Genomic DNA, 13,078 nt, shown 5'->3' with positions numbered 1-13,078 from the left:
CTCCCCGTGTCTGTGTGGGTTTCCTCCCACAGTCCAAAGAAGTGCAAGTGAGGTGAATCGAAGATAGAAAATTGTCCACGACTGTGTGTTGATATTAAACTTGTGTAACTAGTAACTACGGTTTCTGTCACGAATGTAACTAAAGTGTAAAAACATGACATTCAAATCCTAATAAATAAAGACAAACATTGATACAATCACTATGCTTCTTCGATTCGATCAATTTCTACCACAATCCTTGATCTCGCTGTTTTTATACTGTATATTTTTATTCCTGTGCAAATCTGCTGGATTTTATTTTTCAGGTTTTGTTTTCTCATAAATCGATATGTTGTCTTGTAATAATTATATTTAAATACACTGATCAGCCATAACATTAAAACCACCTCCTTGTTTCTACACTCTTGTAGTTGTAATTGTAGTTCTACAATTACTGACTGTAGTCCATCTGTTTCACTACATGCTTTGTTAGCCCCCTTTCATGCTGTTCTTTAATGGTCAGGACCACCACAGAGCAGGTATTATTTAGGTGGTGGATGATTCTCAGCACTGCAGTGACACTGACATGGTGGTGGTGTGTTAGTGTGTGTTGTGCTGGTATGAGTGGATCAGACACGGCAGCGCTGCTGGAGTTTTTAAATACTGTGTCCACTCACTGTCCACTCTATTAGACACTCCTACCTAGTCGTCCACCTTGTAGATGTAAAGTCAGAGACGATCGCTCATCTATTGCTGCTGTTTGAGTCGGTCATCTTCTAGACCTTCATCAGTGGTCAGAGGACGCTGCCCACGGGGCGCTGTCGGCTGGATATATTTGGTTGGTGGACTATTCTCAGTCCAGCAGTGACAGTGAGTTGTTTAAAAACTCCAGCAGCGCTGCTGTGTCTGATCCACTCATACCAGCACAACACACACTAACACACCAGCACCATGTCAGTGTCACTGCAGTGCTGAGAATCATCCACCACCTAAATAATACCTGCTCTGTGGGGGTCCTGATCATTGAAGAACAGCATGAAAGGAGCTAACAAAGCATGTAGAGAAACAGATGGACTACAGTCAGTAATTGTAGAACTACAAATTGTAGAACTTGTGTGTAGTTGGATATGTTGAGTATAATCAGCTGTCAGTCTAGATCAGCTTCAGGAAAAAAAAACTGAAATTCTGTTTCACAAAATATCTTCTTTTATTCCAACAGTAACAGGAGTACAAACTTTAAAAAAAAAAGACGTGTTTCATAAAGTCTGTCTCATCACGCCATTGATTTTGTTGTGTTTCTCAGGGTTCCAGGAGGACGTATCAGAGGGTTCCAACATTAGCGGATCATCCGGATACCGTCTTCCCCAGACTCCAAGAATATTGGCTTCAGTGGAGTAAAGAAAACCCTAATAAATAAAACACAGACTGTAAGTCATCAAGCAGAACAATCAGACAACATTTGTCTTTCACCAGATTGACTATAACTGACATAATCTGTATCTTTATCTATTAATGAGCTTCGATAATTAGCCCTTTATGATGTGTAAAGCACAATAAGGCAACTAACAGAGTTACAAACAGTTTAAATAGCAGGTGAGTGAATTACAGGAGCGTCAGTCTCAAAAGTACTACTAAAGTAGTACAGCCCTAAAAATACTCACAGCTCCACTGAGAACTGAGACGCATACGCTGGTGTAAGGAACACAAATCCTGGTCCCCCGAGCAATCCAAAAAACTATGTCTGGAGGTTCTTCAGTCTGAAGAAGTCATTCGGATTGAGTGACGAAACGTATCTCTACAACAAACTTGTGTCCAGATGAACTGATTCAACTTTGTGGATTTGTGTACCTGGATTATTGAGCATGCATCAACAGATATGTCTGGAGGTTATTTACTTAGACTTTCAGTTCACAATGTTTTCTGTTTTATACTAACTGATAAAAGCTGGAACAGTTGACCCCGAGACCCTACGTTGCATGGAAACTGCTTGTGAAAATCCATGACCGGCTTTCCGAGATCTGTACGGAGATTTCTCATTTTCCAGTTGTGATGGGTGCAGACTTGAGGAATGAGGGGCCACGCCTCAGAAGTTAAAAGATATTATGGAATGTGGACCATCAGCTTTTAATTCTTGAGGAACTCGTATCATAATAATTGGCCTCCAGAGTTACATTCACCCGTTCAAATGTCCTTCCTTCTTAAAGTTGAGATTTTTTCCTAACCTTGGTAAAGGGACCAGTGTTCCATGTTGTATTTAATGTGTTCAGTCAAACTAGTCCTATTTATATGGACGGTGGGTAGCACTGTGGCCTCACAGCAAGAAGGTCCTGGGTTCGATTCCCAGGTGGAGAAGTCCGGGTCCTTTCTGTGTTTTTATGTTTGCATGTTCTCCCTGTGTCCAAAGACATGGTATTTAAGTCCCTGCATGGTTTGGCTCCTGACTATCTCTTAGGGATGCACCGATCCGATATTAAGATCGGATATCGGTCCCGATATTACCAAAATGAGATGGATCGGATATCGGATAATTAAACCGATCCATGGGACCGATACGTTCACTGTAATTCGTTTGCGACGCGTGCTAAGCCCATACAGGACGCGCTGCTGACGTACGGCGTATAACACAAACAAAAACAGCAGCATGGCGCGAGCCAGAGTCAGCTGCATGGAGGTATTTCACTTGCTTGCTATGCCAACAAGTTCGATGGCAACATGTTTATTACTCAGGTTTAGCTGCTATATTTTATTTTGAATTACTGTTTGCACTAAATATTTACGGATAAGTTTATTTGAAAAAGTTATTTAAGCTACTACTGTTTTTCTCATTGTCAGCAGCTACATTATGGGTGTGTTCGAAAACCTAAGGAGCTGCCTCGCTGCCTTACTGCCTACATAAGCGGCTGCCTCAGTAGAGAGGATTCTAATAAGTCATCAACTCATAAATCAGGTTATTCGAACGCGTTACACAGCGATTCCATCGGGTTTAGCATTTAGCATCTTGCCAATAAAACCAATGAACTGAGTTAGCACAGCGCTAACGCTAACGTCAATATAACATTTCCCTTCATGTACCGATAACGGTTAAATTTCCTGACAAGCTCGAACTTGCAAATAAAAACACTCGGTACAAGTTTATACAAGTTAAAAATCAGTAATATTTTATTTACGTTTGATAATAACTCCATTCGTTTCTCCGCCCCGTCAAGCCATGTTTATTCTTCTGTAAGAAAAGCGCACCCGACCCGCAATGAATGCTGGGATTGCTTTGGTCACCAAGGCAGCGTCGGACGCTCACTCGTTGAGTGAAAATAACACTGAAATATTAAGATGCCTGTTTATTATTTTATTGACAAATAAATAGCAGTTCAGTACATTTATATCTGTGTTAATTATATTTAGTTTTGCAAACTTAGTAATGTTTAAGTCGATCCTGATGCCTTTCCCACATAATAAAGTATACGGTTTATTAATTCAACAATGGTATCGGATCGGTATCGGGTATCGACCGATATGCAAAGTATATGTATCGGATCGGTATCGGAACTGAAAAAGTTGGATCGGTGCATCCCTACGATCTCTCTGCTCTGCTGTCCAGATACTGTCCTACACGTGTGCTCCGGTCTGCTGATCCCTCTCTATCTCTGCACATGTCTGTCATTGCCTATTTTTAAGAAGCAATAAAAAACGTATCTCTTTAGGATTGCTTTTCCTAATTTCTAGTTTTACAGAATATTTGTTTTTTAATGTTTTTATTTTCAGTTTTATTTTTCTTACACTTACTACTTTTATCCTGTGGTAAGTTTGTAGTAGTATTATGTTACTATCTTATGTTTTATCACTCGTCTCTATAACTTTTGTGCTGTCCTCTTTTAACTTCTTTTGATTTGTAAAGTGTCCTTGTGTATCCTGAAAGGCGCTTATAAATAAAATTCTATTATTATATTATTATTATTATTAAGACATGCAGTCAGGCTAATGGGAGCTACAAAATTGACCTAAATTGCCCTGTCCAGGGTGTTTCCTGCCTTTTGCCCAGTGAACTGCACCCACCGAGACCCTGACCAGGATAAAGCAGCTGTAAAACAGACAGTGAATGAATGAATGGAGTCAGTCCTGATCTGTAGTGAGAAATGAGGAGGTCATGTATTAAGGTCATGTAATAAGATCAGTCCACACGGACGTACCCACACTCCAGCTCCAGTCCCCGGTTCTGACCCCGGTCTGTCCCGGGTCTGTCCCCGGTTCTGTCCCGGTTCTGACCCGGGTCAGGCCAGGTCCAGTTTCTTCTGCGTTTCTGCCAGTTTGTCCTGCAGCCGCTTCTTCCTCCAGTCCAGAAACCTCCTGCGGGCTCGGTTCGCCTGCCAGCCTGCGAGGAAGCCCGCCGCGAACGAGACCAGGATAGCGACGTGTACCGTCCTCTCAGAGACATCCGCCATGTTTCACCTCTGCACCGTCACTGCTGTATTGATACACACACACACACCCAACCTACAGCGCCATGTTCACTTCTACTACTGCTCACTGTCCTTCACCGCCATGAGGACGGGCTTCGTCCTAAACACACACACTCACTACATAGTGCACCGCATAGAGTGTCCAATAAGCTGCTTTCCATCTCGCGTTAATGTTACTTTTAATACTTGTGTATATATAATACGCTAATGTAAACAATCTGCAAGAGTTCTAACATTTAGAAACAATTTATAAACCATGCGCACTACTTAGTACCCTATCTAGTGCACTTCAGTTTATTAGGAAGCTATTTAGGATTGGGCCGCTGTGTGTCACGTGACTTGTACGCTACGGCGAGTTGAAAGACACATTCTCACAAGTCGCACAGGAAAATAAAAGGTAAGTAAATAATAAATTCTCAGCGACTTAAGGCAAATGATTAAATATCTAAAAATTAATTATAATAATTCATTAATAATAAGTAATGATTGCATTTTTATGTATTCCTAGTTACGATTACTATTAATTATTATTTTACGTTTTTTATTCCCACGGCTTAACATAATCATTATGCACATAAATTAATAAATGTATATTTTCATGTCATTGTTGCTTAATATACCTATATTAGTTTATTATCTCTTTATACAAATAAATTTTTAAATAAGTGTACTATTTCTTTACTTTTCTTTTTTAATTTACAAATATTTAATTTTAGTGTGTAAATACTTATTTTATATGCAAATTTAATTTATATTTAGTTTATTATATTTGTTTTATATCTTAATACAACTTTATCGTCATACACATTCATTCCGCTTTTTATTATTTTAATTATTTATTATTTCTTCATATAATTTAATGTTCTTGTTTGTTTTCACCTTTTAGTATTTTTATTTTTTATTCAACTATTTTAAATACAAACTTATTTGTATTATTTTTACATTTTCTTTTATTTTCTTAATACAACTTATTGTTTATTAAATTGATTAATTATTTCTTAATTTATTATTCATTCATTAATTGTCCGTTTTACCACTCACTGTTTTATAGTGGTCACACCAGGTCATTTTTAGCAGCTTTAACTAACCTGACTGCACGTCTTCGGACTTGTGGGAGGAAACCAGAGCACCTGGAGGAAACCAAGGCAGACATAGGGAGAACATGCAAACTCCACACAGAAAGGAGTTTATTTGGTTTATTTGTTTATTTAGTTTATTTGTTGCTTAACATACTTATTAGTTTATCATCTCTTCATACAAATTTTAGTTAGAAATATGTATTAGTTTTTTACATTTTAATATTTTAATAAAATTTTTGTTTATATTTAGTTTAATTAATGATTTTTTATTATTTACTATTCTTTATAATTGAACCCAGACCCTTTTTGTTGTGAGGTGAGAGTGCTACCCACCGTGCCGCCCTCAATTTATTATTATTTGTAATTATTTCTTAAATATTATTTTAGTTTAAAAAATACATGTACTATTTCCTAATATTTTCTCTCTCTTATTTTATATCATTGCTTGCACAGCTATTATTCTTTAATGAACTTATTGATTATTAGTTAGTGAGTGATGTGCTGGGTGTTTTATGCTTTAAAGGTGCTACCCAGCCTCTCGGTTGGCCGATGCCCCCCTCGGTGTGCGCGGTGCATGCTGGGAGGTGTGGGTGATGATGCTGGTGCTGATGCTGAATCAGAGCTGGTGCTGATGGAGGGAGGAGGAAGAGGAGGAACATGGTGCAGCATCACCCGGGCCAAAAACGCACTGTGGAATAATGAGAACATACCAAACCTGCCACTGCCGGACGCTCGTGCTGCCATTAAACCCCAGGTTAGAGTTAGTATTGTTATTTATGTCATGTGGTCTGTGGGGGGTGAATCGTGCTGCATTTAGGGCTGTACTCCGTGTGTGTGTGTGTGTGTGTGTGTGCAGTGATGCTGCGTTGACCTGGTATGATGGTGCTTCCACACACAACGGAACGGAACAGATTCGCTTTTTGTTGCTCCTCGATGTTTATTTTATTTACGCGTATTTAAGATGATTAATATACTCGCTATAATGTAGATCCACGCTTTATAATGCGGTCTAGCGTCGTGTAATAAGAGCGTCTGGGATTTGTAGTTCTTGTTTGTTAACTCGGCAGATCTGTGCGGTTCTGATTTTCCTCTACTGTACTACAAATCCCAGAGTTCCCCGCCCTCCTCGCGATTTTTGATTGATTTCCGTTGGTCCAATCAGAGACCGGAGAATGCGCTTGTGGGCGGGTCTAGGCACGTCACCAGACGACGCCCATGTTTGCGGATCCTCTCCGCTGCAGTGCGGACACAAACCCACCAAACCCGCACTACACTAAACTACTAACTAGTACTACACTAAACTACTAACTACTGCTAACTAACTGATATCAACACACATGTGGATTTATACAGACCTTATATACGGTTTAGTACAGAAGTGTGGCGCCTTAAAAGCAGGAGGTTAAAATAAGTAGAGATTGTTGGACTGATGGAAGGTGGTGCCCATTAAAGTACCAGCCCGGACTATCCATTAGATTGGAGTCACCACTCCCCACAGTCATTTCTTCATTTTTACTAACTGCTTTATCCTGGCGAGGGTTGCGATGGGTCCGGTGCCCCTAGAAAGCACTTATGCAGGGCAGGAGTATACCCTGGACGGGATGCCCATCCAACCCAACTAGGGTGGCCACTTCCATAAAACCAAAAAGGGAGGGAAACAGACCCCAAAAAGGAGGACGTCAGACCCAAAAAAGGAGGTAATCAGACCCCAAAAACAGATTTGGTTATCAGTAACTAGGGTGGCCGCTTCCATAAACCCATAAAGGAGGGCATCACACCCCAAAAGGAGGACATAAGAAGCCAAAAAGGAGGTAATCATATAAAGGAGGACATGAGACCCCAAAAAGGAGGATATAAGAAGCCAAAAAGGAGGGCATAGGACCCCAAAAAGAAGGTCATCAGACCCCAAAAAGGAGGTAATCAGACCCCAGAAAGGGATTTGGTTATCAGTAACTAGGATGGCCACTTCCAAACCCCAAGAAGGAGGCCATCAGACCCCAAAAAAGATGGAATTAGACCCCAAAAAGAAGGGCATAACTGGGTAGTCAGGATCGTGTCTCCATCACAGAAAATTAAAACCTAAACTCACCACATTTAGAGGCGACTTGTGCTACTTTAGTACAGAAAGCCTGCAATTCATCTTTCCTGAATCTTCTAAATGAGTCGGTGCTGAGCGACGCTGTTTTACGTTTTGGCGTGTCGGCGTCGTGAACAGTTATTAAAACTTAGTGATTAACACGTGTTTCAGGGCCGGACGTTCCACAATAAAGTGGTGGTAGTTCTCACAGGAAGTGGCGGCTTTAAACCAATCAAATACGAGTCGTTTCTTTCGACGTCTTTGTAAGTCAGCTATGGGTAAATTAATGATAAAGGACCTAAGACCCCAAAAAGGGATTTGGTTATCAGTAGCCAGGGTGACCACTTCCAAACCCCAAAAGAGGGCATCAGACCCCAAAAATGAGGGAATCAGACCTCAAAAAGGGATTGAATTGTCAGTAACTAGGGCGGCCACTTCCAAACACCAAAAAGAGGGCATCAGACCCCAAAAAGGGGGACACCAGACCCCAAAAAGGGGGACACCAGACCCCAAAAAGGAGGACATAAGACCCCAAAAAACGGATTTGGTTATTAGTAACCAGGGTGGCCACTTCCAAACCCCAAAAAGGAGGCATCAGACTTCAAAGAGGGATTTGGTTATCAGTTTGGTTATCAAACTGGCATCAGATCGCCTCATAGCAAGGTTGTCCTTTGGCACTACGTCCTGAGGACCAGGGTTCAAAAACGTCAAATCCAGTAACTGAGTGTGTAAAGGTTTGGTGGGTACGTTCGCCATTCTAGTGGTTGCATTCTCTGGGAACTCTAGCGTTCCCCAGTGTACCAGAGCATGTAAGGTGGTGCAGTGTCTGCTCCAAATGGTCACTAGTGGTGATGGATTGGGTAAATTGTTAATAATGTGATACCCGGTATTTCCATTTTGCTCTCAGAATAGGATCTAGTTTCACCACAATCCTTGAACCAAGACGAGTCGCTTCCAGATTTATAAAATAATGAACGAACGGGGTGTGGCACAGCATCAGGGTCTTGGGGAGCAGGGTGCAATGCTCACCTCCGGTTATTGTTTTGTGTTGATTTCGCCATGTTAATTCAGTGTTCCTGTGAGATCTGGAGTTCCGGACACTGCAGCTTCTTAATCAGCTCTTAGGACATGCCAGCAGGTGCACTGGCTGCTCTGTACATTGCCATGAATGTGTGGGTGGGAGCTGCACCCAGGATCTTTTCGTGTAAGCACTTCTCACAACTCACCTCCCAGGCTGCATCCTGTCAACCTCCACTGTACTGTGCGCTTATAAGGGTACTGGACTTGGATTTGGGCGGGGCTGTGGAAACGTGGGGGTGCTAAAACATGAAGGGTAACTTTAATGCTAAAGTGCAGAGGTTGCCAACCTTGGGAGCCCACATGGGGTCGTCCAAGATGATCTGAGATGATCTGAGATGACCTGGTCTGGTCGGGCTCCCAACAGTCACAATCGGCTGTGTCTGTGGGATTGAAGGTCCGAATGAGAACCCACCTGTTGGTTGTGGGACACCTCTGTAGGACACAAGAACTCGAGAGAGCATTCAAGTCAGCTTCATCCACAACTATAAGGCCAAAAGTATATGGACATCTGATCGTGAGCTTGCTGGATCCTCTCAGCTGGAACAACAGCCGCTTTTCTGAGAAGCTTCTCACAAGACTTTGAAATGTCTGTGTATGGGAATTTGTGCCCATTTAGTAGTACAGAAGATGACAGCGTTTGTATAGCTGGGTGCTGATTGATCAGTTGATGTTCCGGTTCATCCCGTTGTGCTGATTTTATTCTTCGTTTGGTTGCATCACAATTACAATAATTTAGGTTTTAATTTTATGTGCTGTAGACACGATCCTGACTAAACACTGTCACACCCTCCTTACTTACCCTCGGGATTAATAAAGTACCTGTCTGTCTGTCTGTCTGTCTGTCTGTCTGTCTGTCTGTCTGTCTGTCTATCTATCTATCTATCTATCTATCTATCTATCTATCTATCTATCTATCTATCTATCTATCTGTCTGTCTACCTGTCTGTCTGTCTATCTATTTCTCTGTCTGTCCATCTGTCTATTAATCTATCTGTCTGTCTGTCTGTCTGTCTGTCTATTTATCTATCTATTAATATATCTGTCTGTCTGTCTGGCCATCTGTCTGGTCGTCTGTCTGTCTGTCTGTCTTTCTGTCTGTCTATCTATGAATTTGTCTGTCTATCTATCTATTGATCTATCTATCTGTCTATTGGTCTGTCTGTCTATCTATCTATCTATCTATCTATCTATCTATCTATCTATCTATCTATCATCTATCTACCTGTCTGTCTGTCTGTCTGTCTGTCTATCTATTTGTCTGTCTATCCATCTGTCTATTAATCTGTCTATTAATCTGTCTGTCTGTCTATCTATCTATTAATATATCTGTCTGTCTGTCTGTCTGTCTGTCTGTCTGGCCATCTGTCTGTCTGTCTGTCTGTCTGTCTATCTATCTATCTATCTATCTATCTATCTATCTATCTATCTATCTATCTATCTATCTATCTATCTATCTATCTATCTATCTATTGATCTATCTATCTCTGTCTGTCTGTCTGTCTGTCTGTCCGTCTATCTGTCTATCCTGTTTGGGGTGTGATGCCCTCCTTTTTGGCTGTATGGGAGTGACCACCCTAGTTATGTTCAGGGTGAGTTCCTGCCCTGCAGCTCTCACCAGGATGAAGCAGTTAGTAAAGATGGAAGAATGACTGTGGGGAGTTGTGACTCTAGTGCTGAGTGGAGCTGAGCTCAGGGATCTGTGCAGCTTTTCTTCATGTCTTTATAGAGCTGGAACAGGAGGTCCTTCCCTAAACTGTTACTGCAAAGTCAGAAGCACATCATTTCATTTATTTAATTAAGTTATTACACCTGTTAGTAAATGTCATGACTGAAACACATGAATTAAAAGCGGCGTCCCAATACTTTTGCTTGTTTTTGGGCTGATCTGTGCACCTCTGTAGGTTCTGTAGTCAGTATGAAGTGAATCTGAGTCGCTCCAGCAGCTCTGCAGCAGACAATCACTAACAGTACGAGGGTTAAGATGGATCAGGTTCTGGAGATACACTTCCAGTGGAGACGTTTGGTCCTGGTGAGCTGAAACCTGATACCTGAGGATGGGACGCTGGAGGAAGGTAGGAGGAACAGAGGATGGAACGCTGGAGGAGGGGAGGAGGAACAGAGGATGGAATGCTGGAGGAGGGGAGGAGGAACAGAGGATGGAACGCTGGAGGAGGAGGAACAGAGGATGGAACGCTTGAGGAGGGGAGGAGGAACAGAGAATGGAACACTGAAGGAGGAGGAACAGAGGATGGAATGCTGGAGGAGGAACAGAGGATGGAACGCTGGAGGAGGGGAGGAGGAACAGAGGATGGAACGCTGGAGGAGGAACAGAGGATGGAACGCTAAAGGAGGGGAGGAGGAACAGAGGATGGAACACTGAAGGAGGAGGAACAGAGGATGGAACACTGAAGGAGGAGGAACAGAGGCTGGAACGCTGGAGGAGGGGAGGAGGAACAGAGGATGGAACACTGAATGAGGAGGAACAGAGGATGGAACGCTGGAGGAGGAACAGAGGATGGAACACTGAAGGAGGAGGAACAGAGGATGGAACACTGAAGGAGGAGGAACAGAGGATGGAACGCTGGAGGAGGGGAGGAGGAACAGAGAATGGAACACTGAAGGAGGAGGAACAGAGGATGGAACACTGAAGGAGGAGGAACAGAGGATGGAACACTGAAGGAGGAGGAACAGAGGCTGGAACGCTGGAGGAGGGGAGGAGGAACAGAGGATGGAACACTGAAGGAGGAGGAACAGATGATGGAACACTGGAGGAGGAGGAACAGAGGATGGAACACTGAAGGAGGAGGAACAGAGGCTGGAACGCTGGAGGAGGAGAGGAGGAACAGAGGATGGAACACTGAAGGAGGAGGAACAGAGGCTGGAACGCTGGAGGAGGGGAGGAGGAACAGAGGATGGAACACTGAAGGAGGAGGAACAGAGGATGGAACGCTGGAGGAGAGAAGGAGAACAGAGGATAGAACGCTGGAGGAGGAACAGAGTATAGAACGCTGGAGGAGGGGAGGAGGAACAGAGGATTGAACACTGAAGGAGGAGGAACAGAGGATGGAACACTGAAGGAGGAGGAACAGAGGCTGGAACGCTGGAGGAGGAGAGGAGGAACAGAGGATGGAACGCTGAAGGAGGAGGAACAGAGGCTGGAACGCTGGAGGAGGGGAGGAGGAACAGAGGATGGAACACTGAAGAAGGAGGAACAGAGGATGGAACACTGGAGGAGAGAAGGAGAACAGAGGATAGAACGCTGGAGGAGGAACAGAGTATGGAACGCTGGAGGAGGGGAGGAGGAACAGAGGATTGAACACTGAAGGAGGAGGAACAGAGGATGGAACACTGAAGGAGGAGGAACAGAGGATGGAACGCTGGAGGAGGGGAGAGGATCAGAGGATGGAACACTGAAGGAGGAGGAACAGAGGATGGAACGCTGGAGGAGGGGAGGAGGAACAGAGGATGGAACGCTGGAGGAGGGCAGGAAGAACAGAGGATAGAACGCTGGAGGAGGAACAGAGGATGGAACGCTGGAGGAGGGCAGGAGGAACAGAGGATGGAACACTGGAGGAGAGAAGGAGAACAGAGGATAGAACGCTGGAGGAGGAACAGAGTATGGAACGCTGGAGGAGGAACAGAGGATGGAACGCTGGAGGAGGGCAGGAGGAACAGAGGATGGAACGCTGGTGGAGGAGGAACAGAGGATAGAACACTGGAGGAGGAGGAACAGAGGATGGAACACTGGAGGAGGGGAGGAGGAACAGAGGATGGAACGCTGGTGGAGGAGGAACAGAGGATAGAACACTGGAGGAGGAGGAACAGAGGATGGAACGCTGGAGGAGGGCAGGAGGAACAGAGGATGGAACGCTGGTGGAGGAGGAACAGAGGATAGAACACTGGAGGAGGAGGAACAGAGGATGGAACGCTGGAGCAGGAACAGAGGATGGAACGCTGGAGGAGGAATAGAGGATGGACCGCTGGAGGAGGGGAGGAGGAACAGAGGATAGAACACTGGAGGAGAGAAGGAGAACAGAGGATGGAAAGCTGGAGGAGGAATAGAGGATGGAACGCTGGAGGAGGGGAGGAGGAACAGAGGATGGAACGCTGGAGGAGGAACAGAGGATGGAACGCTGGAGGAGGGGAGGAGGAACAGAGGATAGAACACTGGAGGAGGAGGAACAGAGGATGGAACGCTGGAGGAGGAATAGAGGATGGAACGCTGGAGGAGGGGAGGAGGAACAGAGGATGGAACGCTGGTGGAGGAACAGAGGATGGAACACTGGAGGGGGGAGGAGGAACAGAGGATGGAACGCTGGAGGAGGAACAGAGGATGGAACGCTGGAGGAAGGGAGGAGGAACAGAGGATGGAACGCTGGTGGAGGAACAGAGGATGGAACACTGGAGGG

At 44.0% G+C, this 13,078-nt stretch overlaps 2 protein-coding genes across 5 annotated transcripts in view; one reads left to right on the top strand and one right to left on the bottom strand.

Moving 5' to 3' along the window:
* Positions 1 to 1,162: 1,162 nt before the first annotated feature.
* LOC134325849 (mitoregulin-like) lies at positions 1,163 to 4,550 on the bottom strand. Its single transcript, XM_063008083.1, has 2 exons — positions 4,164 to 4,550; positions 1,163 to 1,385 (listed from the first exon to the last, which is right to left on the bottom strand). The coding sequence occupies exon 1, from the start codon at positions 4,413 to 4,415 to the stop codon at positions 4,245 to 4,247; it is 171 nt and encodes a 56-aa protein (XP_062864153.1). The 5' UTR covers positions 4,416 to 4,550; the 3' UTR covers positions 1,163 to 1,385; positions 4,164 to 4,244.
* ttbk1b (tau tubulin kinase 1b) overlaps positions 1,314 to 13,078 on the top strand; it is a 51,345-nt gene continuing 39,580 nt past the window's right edge. For 3 of the 4 annotated variants that reach the window (XM_063008081.1, XM_063008082.1, XM_063008079.1), the window contains exons 1-2: positions 1,314 to 1,406; positions 6,036 to 6,266. The gene's annotated coding sequence lies outside the window, so the exon portion shown is untranslated. Of the gene's footprint in view, positions 1,407 to 4,802; positions 4,831 to 6,035; positions 6,267 to 13,078 lie in introns of those variants that run through there. The other variant, XM_063008080.1, reaches the window with a different exon arrangement.

The sequence above is a fragment of the Trichomycterus rosablanca genome, chromosome 13 (genome assembly GCF_030014385.1).
Source record: "Trichomycterus rosablanca isolate fTriRos1 chromosome 13, fTriRos1.hap1, whole genome shotgun sequence".
Classification (NCBI taxonomy): Eukaryota; Metazoa; Chordata; class Actinopteri; order Siluriformes; family Trichomycteridae; genus Trichomycterus; species Trichomycterus rosablanca.
The sequence above is the reverse complement of the archived record's forward strand: the minus strand, read 5'-3'. Positions and strand labels throughout refer to the sequence as shown.